Source organism: Sciurus vulgaris (genome assembly GCF_902686455.1).
Source record: "Sciurus vulgaris genome assembly, chromosome: 2".
NCBI classification, from domain to species: Eukaryota; Metazoa; Chordata; class Mammalia; order Rodentia; family Sciuridae; genus Sciurus; species Sciurus vulgaris.
Window position 1 is genome coordinate 67,949,457 of NC_136462.1, and position 15,679 is coordinate 67,965,135.

General features: G+C 39.3%; 1 protein-coding gene across 1 annotated transcript in view; it reads left to right on the forward strand.

Annotated features, from left to right (window-relative positions):
* The window catches only part of EGLN3 (egl-9 family hypoxia inducible factor 3), a 28,164-nt gene extending 12,757 nt beyond the window's left edge, over window positions 1-15,407 (forward strand). The window contains exons 2-5 of the mRNA XM_079128665.1: window positions 8,993-9,112; window positions 10,677-10,813; window positions 12,863-12,936; window positions 13,806-15,407. Coding sequence (XP_078984791.1) covers window positions 8,993-9,112; window positions 10,677-10,813; window positions 12,863-12,936; window positions 13,806-13,837 — 363 coding nt within the window. The 3' untranslated portion in view covers window positions 13,838-15,407. The remainder of the gene's footprint in view (window positions 1-8,992; window positions 9,113-10,676; window positions 10,814-12,862; window positions 12,937-13,805) is intronic.
* The last annotated feature ends 272 nt before the right edge of the window (window positions 15,408-15,679 follow it).

A 15,679-nucleotide genomic window follows, 5' to 3' on the forward strand; every position in this document is an offset into this window, starting at 1 on the left:
ATCTTCAGATTCAACCAACTGTGGATTGAAAGTATTTTTTAAAAGTTGGCTCTGTATTGAAAATGAATAGAGTTCACCGTTATTCAGCATAACAAGTATTTGCAAAGCATTTACATTGTATTAGGTATTATAAGTAATCTAGAGATGATTTAAAGTATAGGGGAGGGCTTAAATAGGTTATATGCAAATACTTTGCTGTTTTGTATAAAGACTTTGGGTATCTGTGGGTTTTGATATCTGAGCAAGGAGTGGTAGTTGGTGGGGAGGGTGCCCTGGAACCAACCCTGCGTTACTAAAGAATAACTGTACTTTAGGTAGAACTGGAGGTCCTAGTTCCCTCAAAAATATAAAAATAGGATAGAAATAAATTGGCTAATGTTAGGTGCTACAAAACTTGGTAAAACATGGCCCAATGACTCAGGCTTCACACTTCTCAGCCAGACACATGGGGTTTGAAAAGGCACGTCATCCAGCCTCCTTGTACCTCCACTTCTTCATCTGTAAAATGGAGAAAATGTTCCCACCTTTTGGTGTTCTTATGGAGTGAATGAGGTAATATTTATGAAGCACATGAAACAGTAAGCACTGTATAAGTGTTTGTTCAGCATATAAGTGTGGTTGCTGAATTTCATGAATTCTGAGTCTATGCTTGTCTTGCTACGGACCGTTTCTTTCATTCAGCAGATATATTTTCCCCAGTGCTGAAATGCAAATGTAGGTTGCTTCTGTCTAAACAGTATGCTTCAAGACATTTTTCATGACATGTTTTGATTGGTAACCATGCTTTTATATATTATCCACTAATAAAGTGTTGTCTTACTAGTTGTGTTTAAGTTATCGTGGATCCCTTCAAGTATTTTAGAAATAATTTCAGATGAGAAATGTAAAGAGACCCACACTTAATCCTTTGACAGTTCTGCAGTCACAGCATTCCTTTTCTCAATTATGCTCAAAAGTCTTTATAGATCTACAGGTGAAGTTTTGTTTTTTGATTCGGCTGTTTTCTCACATCAAAGAAAGTTAAATGTTGTTGAATCCCTATCCCCACATTGCCTTAAGGATTACTCAGGAATTTGCTTTTCTATATAATGGTGATTTCTAGATCTGTACAATAACTTTCAGGGTTAATGACTTCCACTGAGGACTTGGGAGCAGTGTGACTCAGGGGACATGGCTGCTGCTCACCTTTCCTTGAACCAGGCAATTAGAGATGTGTGCCACCAGGCTACATGGGTTCTCAGGAAGTGGCAGCTGTTAATATTTGGTGAAAGGCATCAGGAAGGATATGGTTAAATGCCTGTCTTATTTAATATCCTCAACCCTGGCTTTGACTGACTTTTGCTGATTTTGTAATTGTGAGGAAGTCCCTGTTGAAAACATTTCTCTGGTGACTGGGGTAGTGATGGGGAGGAGGGAGGGCTCCCCAGTGTCCGTTCCCTCCTCAGGCTGCCTGGCGGTGTGCTCGGGTGTGGGCTGGCTGCCACCCTCACGAAGCGCACGTAGCCCTGTCACTCAGTCGTCACCCAGCTGGCTCAGAGCCAGGCCTCCACGGGAAGGGCGGCTTTCCCAAACCCAAAGAGCCTGTATTGATATGTCGATGTTGCCTGGCCTGTTTACTGTGCCTAATTGCAGGGCTCTGGCTGAATCCCCTCCAAGGAGAGGAATTAATTGAGAAAGGAATGACAATAGTCTCTTAAATTCCTAGTCTCTCAGAGTTTTAGAGGCTGCTTGGGGGAGGGTGATTTACTCAAAAGTTCATGTATGAAGTGCAGGACCTTCTGGAAAGAATTCTTGACCTAGTACAGTTAGATTTTACAGACCCGTAAAGCCTCTGTAGTTTTGTGCAGACTGTGTGTATGTGTGTGTGTTGGGTGGGGAGGGGTTGGGGGAGGTGGGTGGGTATGCATATTTCTTGCAGGTGGTGTGGGAGCAATTCCAGTTAGTTTTTCAGACCCTAGAGAGTCTGTGGTGCCTGGTAAATTTATCCACCACTGACCCAACACAACTAAATTGAAGATTTCAGAGTCTGAAGAGTTGTTGATGCTTGTTTGCATGATCCTGAAGCTAGGGCTAAGTTCATCTGAAGACAGGTTTTAAAGTGAAGATGGTAAATTCTCTGCCCTTCTAGGCCCAGGGCTCTTGCCTGACAAGGAAGATCAGACAGATCTACTTCACCAAGGCAACCAAGCGTTGGTTATGATTTCATTTGCAGAAGTACTGAGGTTCCCACATTATTACACAATTCAGGTGTAAGGGCATGGTGATCCCTGTTCTACACTAGGAGGTGAGGTTAATCTGTAGCAGTGTTCTGGGTATGTAGATTCAAGGAATGGAATTATTTGTAGTGTGGATTTGGACAAATGAGGAAGGTGGAAGTGATTTGCATTGTAGAAATAGAATGGTAGAAAACACATTTGTGAATAATTTGGGGTTTATTGGAAGAATGACCAACCTGACAGATATTTGACTGACGTTCTGAATCTTTGAAATTGTCTGGTCAGGTGCTAAAAAATTGGGAGAGGGAATGTGGTAGCTGGACATAGCTCATGTTATTGACCACCCTAAAACCATATTTCCTATTTCCTTCTTATTTTTTTCACCCATCTCTAACTAGAGGCCTTAGAAGGAAGGAAATAGCCAGGCTCAATCTTAACTAACAACATGGATAACAAGCAAGATGACAAGATAGGTAATGACAGTTTGAGCAGTGTCCTATCTTTTTCTCTAAAGTGCCCACATTATCTACAACTCATTTCTATTTTCCAGTCTAGGAGAAATTAGAATGAAAGTATAAAAATTCTAAAGCACTTTTTAATGCTTATAAGGTAGTGCCATTTGATCATCATATTGAGATCTGGCTCTTTTGTTCAACTTCATATAATGGACAGGACCAGCTAGCATCAAGTATGAACTTTGTGTTGGTGACATTTTTTTGAACCTTGGAGAAAGCTTTGCATAGTTGCTATCATCTTATAAAGAGCCTTGTGACCATTGTGTTGTAGGAACTTACCTAAGTGACAACAGTGGATACCACAAGGTATCTTTGAAGATCACAAACCTTGAACAAGGAAGGCGACAAAAGGCTAGCAAAGCAATTCCAGTTAGTTTTTCATGCCCTGTGGAATTAATTTGCAAAGGATTTCTGGAGTTCTCCTTGTCAGAGCCAAATGGAAAATAAGGTAATTTGACATTTGGCCTTAATTTGGCTTTAATTTTTATTTTATTTTTTTAAAGAACAAAACTTGCAAAGATCATGCCTCTTCAGTTTTTTTTCTACTCTGACCTTTCCTGAAGGGCTTTATATTTTTATCTTTTTAAATGGGACAATTTCAATTTCAGAGCTGCTGGTAACACATTGAGAGCCTCTGTTCCCCTCCCCAACCTCGATGAGTTACCTGTGGACCCCTGAAGCTCAGTGGGTACCTTTCTGAATGCAGGACATAGCTGTGCAACCATGGGGCTGCCCTGCTTGCTGCCCACATTCAATATATGTGTTACAAGATGTGCCAAACACAAATCACCTAGAAAAATGTCCCCGGAAGTGGAGCCTTCAGCTCCTCTGCCCTCAGACTGAAAACATTGGCAAGTTTGTCACCTAGCCTGTTGGCACCTGAATATAAATGAGACTCATGTCTGGCTAGAAAACTTCAGCGATTACTTTCTCCACTGTGATGAGTTGCTTGCCTGTTTTTCCAGGCTAAAGAAGGTGCATGGTCTCTTTTTTATTTCTCCACAACCCGTTATTTTGAGAAAGGGTCTTGCTTAGGTGTCCAGGCTGGCCTCAAACTTGTGATTCTCCTCCTTAGCCTTCTGAGTAACTAGGATTATAGGCATGTGCTACTATGCATGTAAAGTTATGCTATTTTTTTTTTTTTTTTTTTTTTGGCGGTGCTAGGGATTGAACCCAGGGTCTTGTGCATGCAAGGCAAGCACTCTACCGACTGAGCTATCTCCCCAGCCCAAAGTTATGCTATTCTTGACAAATATTAGACAGTGGATTTTCATTTAGTGCCAATTTTGTAAAGTGAGACAATTAATGTTTTAATTTGCTAAGTTAAATTTGCATGAAATGCCACTTTATTATAACTTGTTCAAAATCAATTTCTATTAGCAAATCTGATTCCAAATTCATGGGTATTGTACAATACATTTCCATAAAAATACACGGTGTGATTTTTTTTCTTTGTTTTTGTATTTGTGGTGCTGGGGATTGTATGATTTATTAGAGAAATATAAGTCTAACTGGAGGGTGGATGTATCCTTTCCTACCTGTGGGTCTGAAAAAATGATTGTCATTGCTGAATAGACAGTGGAGATTGCTGATGCTAATTTTTCAGTGGTTTGTATATATAGTGAAGCTGTGTAACTAACTGCATTCAGGAACATTCTGTTTCAGTCTTGGAATGAGAAACCTAGACTTTTATTTTACAACTTTACCTTGGAACTTGAATGAGATACAGTTTCTTATGAAGTCAGTTCACTGACAGCAACTCTTAGCAGAATCACTGTTTTCTTTTCCACCAGTGGTGTTGGGAAGCAAATCTGATACTTGGATTTGGATGTTAATGATTTCTATATCTGTATACATCTTTTAGAGAACACATGCATACTTCCTACTTGAACTTGACTCTGTAGATGTCTAGAGCACATAACTCAGAGGTCTGAAGCCTGCCTGGGAATACCTGGTTCACCCCTTTTCTCATTTCCTGTTAGTACAGAGCTATGGAGAGGCCTCTGGGGATGGGGGCCTGGTGGGTACAACAGGAGCCAGAGGAAGGAATGGTGATGCACAAGGGGATCAGTAGATTAACCTGAACTTCCAAGAATTAGATCTAATGGACTACACTGAATGTGCTACTGTAGGTGACACTAATATGTTATTACCTTCTTACAAATTTCAAATATTAATCTGGTCAGGAAGTTTTAGTAAATGAAAAGCCTGTAATAAGGCATCCTCCTAGTGTATGTCAATGTTAGTGCTTGGCATGTTTGTTATATAATCATTAAATTACTCCTGTTTCCTTCTTTTTTTTAAATTTTAATTTTTATTTGTTATAATTAGTTAATGCATGACAGCAGAATGCACTTTGATTCATTGTACATGAATGGAGCACAATTATTCTTTTCTCTGGTTGTACATGATGTAGAGTCCATACCATTTGTGTGATCATATAAATTCCTAGGTTAATGATGTCAATCTCATTCCACTATCTTTTCCACTCCCCTGCCCACTTCCTGCCCCTCACTCCCCTCTGCACAATCCAGAGTTCCTCCATTCACACCCCCTCCCCCATTATGGATCAGCATCTACATATCAGAGAAAACATTTGGCCTTCCGCTTTTTGGGATTGGCTTATTTCACTTAGCATGATATTCTCCCACTCCATCCATTTACCTGCAGATGCCATAATTTTATTCTCCTTTAAGTCTGAATAATATTCCATTGTATATATATATATATATCTACCACAGTTTCTTGATCCACTCATCTATTAAAGGGCATCTAGGTTGGTTTCATAGCTGAGCTATTGTGAATTGAGCTGCTATAAACATTGATGTGGGTGCATCACTGTAGTATGCAGATTTTAAGGCTTTTGGGTACAGACCAAGGAGTGGGCTAGCTGGGTCAAATGGTGGTTCCATTCCACCATTTCTAAGGAATCTCCATATTGTTTTCCAGGGTGGTTGTACTAACTTGCAGTCCCACCAGCAAAGTATGATGTACCTTTCCCCCCACATCCTTGCCAACACTTACTGTTGCTTGTATTCTTGATAATTGCCATTCTGACTGAAGTGAGATGATATCTTAGAGTAGTTTTAATTTGCATTTCTGTAATTAGTAGAGATGTTGAACATTTTTTCATATTTTTGCTCATTGGTTGTATATCTTCTGTGATCCTGCTCCGTTCTTTTAACAATAAAACCTTAAAACTTTCTTCTTCCATTATACACTTTAGGTCCATTCCCAGGCTTGATCAGGTTTAGATAGTAACTCACTTAAGCTTCCCAACTTCCGGAGTTTGTTACTGCCCCGTGCACAAATTGGCACAGAAGCCAATGACTAGTTATTTATTAAGTGAGGTTTGCTTCTTAGTGCATCCTTTGCCTGGCAGTTTTAGACCTTGTCAGAGACCAGCAGGTAGTTGGGAATGCGCCCAAGGTACGACCCATCTTCTATGGCACTCATCCAGAAAACTCACTGATACAATTGGCTAGTGTAGTTTCAACAGGCCCACTGAGGCTCACGATGATTTCCTTCTATTGTTCAAACATGTGGCTTCTTGAACCAGGAGAGAGGGTGAATATTCACTGTGGCCAGAAAAATGGTCTCTTCGTCTCTCTTAAGCAGAGTGTTTGCTTACAGTTAAGGGTTTTGTCCTAATAATAAGTCCTTTAGATTTGTGTTGGCTCTTTATCTATGTATGTTTTATACGTGCAGCAATTAGTTGCGGATGTACTTTAATGCCCTTTTTTTTTTCTTTTCTTTTTTTTAGCATTTCAATCTAAACTGAATTCTGAGGCCACTAAGCATTTCAAAATACCCTGAAGAACTCTTACTTTTCTTGGGGCTGATGCTTAGATCAAGTCTTAGCTTTTTTTGGACTTTGAAGGCCATGTGACCCAAGTCTTTCTTTTTTGGGGAGAGGAGCAGGGGTACTGGGAGTTGACCTCAGGGGCACTTTACCACTAAGCTAATCCCTGGACCTTTTAAATTTTTTATTTTGAGACAGGATCTTGCTAAGTTGCCTAGGGCCTCACCAAGTTGTTGTGATTGGTCTCAAACTTGCAATTGTCTTGCCTGAGCCTCCTAAGTCGCTGGGATCACAGGCGTGCACCATGGTGCCCAGCTAAGCCCCTCTTTATAGGAAAGCAACTGAGCCTGGGATCACACAATTAGTTGCAGAGTGAACTAGATGGCAGACATCCAGACCACTGACCTTTTCCTTAGAGTAGAGCTGTTTAAGAATATAAGATTATAGCACTGATGGAGTACTTTTTCTTTTCAGACAGACATAGTGGGGGAGGCTGAGATGATAGGGAATTTAGCCAGTAATTGTTTGTGGCCTAAGTGACTTTCATTATTGGCTCAGTCGTGGCTCTTATAATCCTAATAGTTGCTTCCAGGGATGGGTAATTCCCTACTCATTACGGATGACTTCATTTATCTCTTCCTTTCCAACTGGGCCTATCGTTTCTGTCTGCTCCAGTTCCCTTTCAGCCATCCTTTACTTGGAGGTACCATCATTTATTAAATCTTTATTGCAGTCTCCTCAAAATCCCATCTTTGGAAAGATGTTAAGCCTACAGTCTAACTTCAGCTGTAAGGAAGACATGGCGTTGACATTTTCAAGGTTCAAAGGCAAGATATGGGGATGGCTAGCTGCATGAGGATACGACGTGTGAGGGATATGGTGATTTAAGCTTTAAGAGCATTGTAAAGCCAGATTACCATTCAGCCTTATTATTCTAGTACATAATGGGTGAGATGCCTAGTTCCTTGTTTGCAAACAACTACTGGGAATGACCTGGTAGCTGCATTGAAGCTGATTCATTGAACCATTAGTGCATCAGTTTGGGGCTCTTCCCAGCTGGTTGTTTTACCAATGAAGCAAGCCTGCCATTTATCAGGGAGTATTATGACCTGTTTCACCACATTTATGTTTAAAGGTAGGTTTTTTTAAAAGGCAGAAAGAGCTATCAATCTAGGTAGAATGTGAACTTACTCTTGAGGGAAAGAACCACTCACTAAATCATTGATTTATTCTTCAAATTTTAAATGGGCACCATCTATGTGTCAGGCACTGTCCTAGGTGCCAAGAATACATCAGTGAATAGGAAGAAAATTCTCTGCCCTTATATTATGTTACCAGTTCACCAATCCCCTGCACATATTGAATCCCTATAAATATATTTTTAAAATACAGCAGTGTCCTGTAAAGAAAAGGCTTTTTGAACCTTGCTTCCCCTCACCCCCACATATTTTCTGTTACAATTTTTCCATGGAACAATTAGAAGTTCATTACTCTCTGATGGTAACTCAAATAATAATTTTCAGTAAGGTTTTTGAAATGGCTTTCTGCTTTATTCTCCTATCTGGTTTGATGCAGGTGGCACTTAGACAAAGGAAGAGAACTTCAGATTATCACCTGATTTGATAATTATGAGAAGGAAGAATGGAAGCACTAAGAAGCACGTATTAAGATACGTGTGTTGCTGGACATGGTGGGGCGTACCTGCAATCCCAATAAGGCAGGAGGATTGCAAATTCCAGGCCAGCCTTGGTAACTTACTGAGACCCTGTCTCAAAATAAAAAATAGAAAGGGGCTGTAGGTGTAGCTCAGTGATGAGTGTCCCCGGGTTCAATCCCCAGTACCACCCCCAAAGTTGAAAAAAAGAATATGTGTAGTTTTTTCCTGAAAGGGATCTCCCTGAGTTGATTTTGCTAAGTTAGGGCATAGCTTCCTCTTGACCCTTCTGCCTTCCTCTGATCTAAGGTTGTATTGAGTAAGCCTGCCCTTTTCCTCCTTTGTGTTTGTCTATTTGTAAACAAGACAGCATGAGTCTGCCATTCAGCAGCCCTCACTCACCAGGCATGATCCCTAAGCTCCACACCTGTGATTCTGATTTTGTGGGTTGAGGATGGGAACCCGGAACCTGGATTTTCATTAAGGAATATTAAAGAAGGATGGGTCATCCTCATGATAAGGTAGATGGGTTACTTTCAGAAAGGTTTTTAAAACATTCTTGAACTGTAAGAGTGTTATTGGACCACCTTCTACTGGGCGTGACTCCCTGCTAATCTTACATGCTGAAGATTAATTTATGTTAATCTTCTGTTTGTAATCTGAATTTATGTACTGTACATGCAATTAAGAAGCTAGTGACCACTGTAAATGTCACATAGCATCTAAGGAGGCTGCTACTTGTCTATCAGTAGGAGGAGAGGATTGTTTCAGCTTTGTTAACCATGTCCTTGAAATTTCTCCATAGGCAATGGTCGCTTGCTATCCAGGCAACGGAACAGGTTATGTTCGCCATGTGGACAACCCCAATGGTGACGGCCGCTGCATCACCTGCATCTACTATCTGAACAAGAATTGGGATGCGAAGGTACTTCAGAACAGTGGTAGTGCCTGTGGGGTTTTATGTCACAAAAGATGCAGATAAGGTGGTCTAAGAATTCAGAAAAAAGAGCATATAACTTCCAACTAGGAAGAGAATTCAGGTAACTCAGGGGAGAGTTTTGAGTTCCTAATAGCCCTATCTCCTCCTGAATCTTTTCTGCTTTATGCTTTCCCTTCCCCCACCTTTGGAATTAGTGTTAACAGTTGATGACATAAAAATAATGGATATGAAGTTAATTTTGTGGGGTGATTATTGACGTGGCAGGGTGGTTGATGAAGGGAAGGTAATTTAATATGAAGATTTTGAATCAGTTTTTTTCATCTAATTCAGACATATGTCTCTCAAAACAGAGTAAGATACATACTTTTCCCTTCCAGCAGCAACACTGAGAGAATTCCACAAAAATAGAACTGTTGGATCCCCAAGAGAGATTTCCCACACAATCCTCTTTTGCTGGGTGATATGTCTCATTTGGTGGCCGCTTGCCATGGCTTACTATGGTTTGGGAATGCCAAGGCTTTGTGGCTTATTTTTGTATTTTAGACCATATAGATAGAGATATGAATTCTGGTTCCACACTTATAATCACTTGTCTGGACTTTGTATGCTCCCTGAAAGTTGAGCATGATTTAGGAGTCTGGGAAGTCAGAGAACTTTTCAAGCTTATTTGGCTTTTGAACCTTCTGCATCTCCATTTCCTGTTCATTAGGGCAGACTCTGGCTGTCATAAAGCAGTGATATTTTATCTGAGAGTCAGAAAAATGAAACCTGGGAAACAAGTGAATCAGTGAAAAGGCTTATCCTCCCTATTTATTAACACGACAGGACTATATCCATTAGCTCTCTTTTTTCAGAACCTTCAGGGGTGCTGTTATGGATAAAGTTACCAGGTCAATAATAGTAAATTGCAAAGTATGAAGCTATCAAATATTTGCGTTTCTACTAGTGTCAGGCATGGTGCTGTGGGGAAACATTGATGTGGGAGGCCTGCATTAAACCTAGAATATGGTTTTTCTAGTACGATAGATTGGGTGTACATGAGAAAAAAGAAAAAGCAGTTCAAGAGAGTGATGTATGTCATAAAAGTACAGATAAGGTTGTCTGAGAGTACAGAAAAAAGAGTATGTTACATTCAACTAACGAGGTCAGATAGGAGTGAGGAGTACAGAGAAGAAAACCATAAATTCTTATTGAAGGGGAAGTTACATGTGATGAATATCTTAGGAAGCTGTTAATATTAGATGGAACCAGATAAAGTTGCTAGGGTGCTTGGGTAGGTCAAAAACATATAGTGGCAATTCTGTATAATGAGATCTAATAGTACCCTATTTTGTGTCCATGGGCTTTATGGTTGTGGAGGTTGGAAGGCTTAGTTACGAAGTGAATAAGATCTCTCTAGCTAAGTTTGGAATAAAATTCGATAAAGTAAAAATTGGGGGATAAGACATATTTGGAATGGAGGTTAGAAAGTGACATTGTTTCCAGATGGGGCTAAATTGATAAACTATTCACACAGCCAGGAAATAACCTACCTTCTTGTGGTCCTCAGCTACATGGTGGGATCCTGCGGATATTTCCAGAAGGGAAATCATTCATAGCTGATGTGGAGCCCATTTTTGACAGACTCCTGTTCTTCTGGTCAGATCGTAGGAACCCACATGAAGTCCAGCCTTCTTATGCTACCAGGTAATAGCCAGGGCCTTGATTCCTCTTCTGGGGCTTGTCATACAAAGCCCAGTTCCCAGTGAACTCTCTAAACTTATGCCCTGTGCATCTGGGGATAGAACACACCCCAAAGCTGATGGGTAAACTTATTTGGAGAGATAAAAATTAAAGGAGAAACTTTGGGTTCTATAGTACACAAATCAAACTTTGGTTTGAAATAAATATTAAGAAATTATTTGCTGTTAGATGTGCACATAGGATTCCAGATTTCTCACTGTCTTTGTCGTTTCTCCTTTTTTCCTCCCCTTTTTAAAACTTAAATGTTGCTGGTGTGGTGGCATATGCCTGTAATCCCAGTGTTTTGGGGAGGTTTAGACAGGAGGATCACAAGTTCAAGGCCAGCTTCAGCAATTTAGTGAGGCTCTAAGCAAGTTAGTAAGACCCTGTGTTAAAATAAAAAAATAAAAAGGGCTGGGGATGTGGCTAGTGGCAAAGTACCCCTGAATTAAATCCCCAGGACCTCTCCCCTACAAAAGAGTTTAATGTTGAACTACCCCTAGAGAGTATTGTCTATCACATATCAGCAGTTCTATGTGATTATCTTGGATGAGTTTACAAGTTGCCATTTGCAAGCAGAGACTTAGAAAAGAAAGAGTAATTTGTTCTGACTTCTTTCCTTTTTTACCCTTTCTGTAACACAAAATTGGCTTGTTGGGCTAGCTGTATCCATGTCTCAACAGTTAGATGTTATAAAATCTTTTTTATTAGTACATGGATGTGAGGATTTTCAGCGTAACTGAGCAACTTTGTATTGTTTAGTATTAACCTAGGAATTCTTGATGAAAATCTAATTCCTGATTCTGTCTCTCATTTGTCTTTGATTTATGGTCAAAGCTAAAAATCAGGCAGTATGAAAGTGATGTGGGTGTAGCCTATGCTGGGAATAACAGATGAGGGCAGGGGCAGAGAGTTTGGGTAAGGGCAGAAACTAAACCTTAACAAGCCTAATACAGAGAAAACATGCATTTCCCCTCAGAAGTCACCTGCTGAGCCCCAGAGTTACATGTTAAATGCCACCTTGGATAGAGCTCTATATAAGCAGGTAACCACGTCTACCCCAGAAATCTGCTTGGGTCTTGTTTTATGGTGTATGTTAATTGAGCCCTGTGTTCTGTGGCAGAGTTCTCTGGTTATTCCCAGTCCCACGGTGACTAACTTCACAGGGACATTAGCAAATGTGGATGAGAAACCCTTGAAAACAAATCAAGTGCTATAGAAATTGCTGTGGCGAATAATAATTACAAAAGGAAACTTTTAAAAAATCCCAAGCATGAAATGGCTTCTATTGCAATCTATCTCATGGACAGGATAAAGCAAATTAATTGGAATGCAGTAGAAAGCTGGAGGGCATCATTACTCAATTGCATCTCTGCCTCAGTGTCCCAAACTAAAGAAAGCAAGCCAAGAATTTCTCGTCCTATGATTTAAATAAGTTATTCTTCAAAGCTTTACTCAATTGTTATCTCCTTTTCTTTATTCTTTCCCCACCAGCTTGAGTCTCCCAGTCTTTAGCAGGATGACTCCTTTCCAGTCTTTTCCTTATAGGTCACATTTCCATATTGTTACCTATTTAATCCCTGTCTTTCAAGCTAGAGTCTGAAATCCATGAGAAAGAAGATCTGTTGACAGAACCCCCAGCCCCAATTCTAACACCCCATACTGGAGATAGAATCCAGTAGTACTTTGCTATATCCCCAGTCCTTGAAATGGAATCTTGCTATGTTGCTGAGACTGACCTCAAACTTGGAATCCTCCTGCCTCAGCCTCCCAAGTAGCTGAGATCACAGGTGTTCACTACCATACCTGGCATCCTTATGTGTCTCATTAAAACATTTAAACAGAATTGAAACCAGATAAATTAATTTTAAATTAAAAGTAGAGTGGATTTCTAATAATAGGTAAACCTTTACCTGTTGGTTTTGTAAGTGACTTTAATGTGAAATTTATAGTAAGCTTGTTTTTTTTTTTTTTGGAAGTGGTTTTTTTCTTATACCTGTTTATCTTTTACAGATATGCTATGACTGTTTGGTACTTTGATGCTGAAGAAAGGGCAGAAGCCAAAAAGAAATTCAGGAATTTAACTAGTATGTGGTAGTACATGTTTGACAATTTTCTATGACTTTTGATCAAGTCAATCCTTGATTTTATTTTTTATATATTTTGTAATGTACTCTGTTTAATCTCAGTTGTGGTTTAGCTTCATAAATAATGGCATCTTGTTGGGTTTAATCCTGAAACATTGGCTTTAGCACTCTTTGAAAAATCAGAAAAATGCAAAGGGCATCCCCTGAGATTGCCTACCAATTCTGTGATGGCTTATAATCGATGGAAATAATTAACTTTTGTCAGTGTTAACTAGTCATGGGTAATACTAAATTTTTGCCATGATTTTGATATAGTGCAAAGAAAATGTAATAGAACCCAGCTAAATGGTTAATTTATTATGTTAGTGTGGCACTGTGACTCAATTTAAAAGCAGGATCTATGTAATATAAATTGAACATGACAACACCATTCCTGTCTCCTCTAACCAGTATTGTAAGGTAGCATTCCCCCAAATACGGTGTGTTAAAACACTAAATCCTGACAAGTTGATTTATGAAAAGGTAAATTTCTGGCCCCCCAAATATGACAAATGACTATATACTTGTATTCCTTTCTTGAAGAGTGATGAAATTTATTGCATATTAAACAAAGACTCTTAAGAAGTCTTATAATAAAGAAATGTGTGTAATGTTGCCTAGCTTGCAACCCATTTGGACTCCATCAAACACCAAAGAAGACTGCCTTTTTTTTTTTTTTTTTTTTTTTTTTTTTTCTTTTTTTAGTAAAGCTCTATTAGGGCTTCATTTGCTTTATAAAATGGGAAGTATTTACTGGAACATTTTTGTGATATTAAACTCAACAGATTTGACACCCTGCCTTTTTGTTCTCTTTTCTGTCCCCAACCCAGGGAAAACTGAATCTGCTCTCACTGAAGACTGACTGTGCTCTGAAATCTGCTGGCCTTGTTCATTTTAGTAATGGTTCCAGAATTCTCTTCTAAGAGTTGAGATCCAAAGATGACCTCTTCATTGACCATAAGTTCCCTTCTACTGCTTGTATCGTTCACATCCCTGTCTTGTATGTGGTACTTCGTGTTTTCTTGCCAGGACTTCATTGACCTTTAAATACTGTCTTCTCCAGATGAACTCATTTGCTAACTCCAGAAAGACCTACAGACATCCTCGCTGGCCAGCGGTTTAACTGATAGATTTGGCGATACTGGCTATGTAAACAAGAGCCTGGGAGCACAGAAATGAATTTTACTTGCACTTTATGTACATTTCCTGATTTGAAAGGAGGAGGGTTGCAAAGAAAGAAATTTGTGACAGATGCCACAGAGAGACATCACTGAAGCCTTAACAGCAGGAGACAGAAATTGGTGTCATCTGAACCATTTCCGGATGTTGTTAATCCAGAGCTGTTAGGGTTTCTGGAGAATTACTACAACCCGATGAAATATTACCTCTAGAAAGGGCTGCTGTCATAGTGATCAATTTATAAGCATCCCATGGTGCGGACACTCCTTTTTCCTGGTTCTACAATTTGGACTTTATGCCTCTACCCTATTTTGCTGAAAATCATGATTTTCTGATTGAAGATGACATCACCACTCATTCTTTATTTTCTCCTTTTACTTGGGAGATGCCACTAACCCAGAAGTCCAAACTAGACATTGTTTTGGTGGTTTTGTTGGAATGGGGATTTGACAAAAGTCTACCTGGTAGTTTAGTGTTAGCCTCTGAAAACAGTGTGGAAAGAGCTAGGTCTGCTGATAGACAGTGAACATGTGTGCATTGTGAACAGTTGTTGGAGAGGGAAGATGGAGTTGGAAATATGGGTGTTGTCTCTTTTTTTCCCCATATTCCTTTTTAATGAGCTCACCCTTCTTTAACAAAATACAAAAGGATAGGGTACTGTATTTTCAAGAGGAAATGGAAATTTTTAAAAAATCTCAAAGCTATTTGAGTTATTTATATTATTTGTCCCTACTGGACTTTCTTTAGCCAGCTTGACTCCTCAGACCCACTGTGGTTGGTAGTGTTTCGGGAACTCTGTGTGGAGCACCTACTTTTTGAAAGTCACCCTTCCTAGTTTTCAATTCGACTTTCATATTTTTAAAAGCCCATTAATTTCTTGCTTGAAAATTTTGTAAACATTAAAGACTCAGAAATTTTCCTTTGGTCATGCATGGATATCTAGACTTTTCAAGAAAGAAGTTAATTTTTTCCTTCTATGGTTTTGGAAAATTTCCAGATAAGATTTGTCACTCATTCTTACAAATGCTCTATTTTGCTTTATCATAGTACTTATCACCTTCTAACTTACAATGTAATATACTTATTTATTACGTTCATTGTCTTGTATCCTTCCTTTAGAGTGTAAGCACAATGAAGACAGGGATTTTGTATGTTTTTAATCAATGCAATATATCTCCAGCACCTAAGATAGTGCCTGGTGCATAGTAAGGGCTCAGTAAATACATGTTGAATAAACTCAGTTTCCTCTGTTAGTTTTGTAATGGTTTGATTCATTTTCTCCATTTTTTGCAGGAAGGGCTCACAAATATTTTTACACTCATCTTTCCGTCACTGTTGACTTATAAATGTAGGTTAAGAGTTTTCTAATGCTTTTTCATAGTGTCATTTTCTATTTGTTTATCTCCAAATGGGTCACTCATTGATCACTATGAATCTGAAAACTCAGCAAATAGCATTTCTCCCCTTTTGTATCTTGGGATTGTAGGAGTAACAGCAGAGTAGCTTCAGATGGGACAGAGTACAT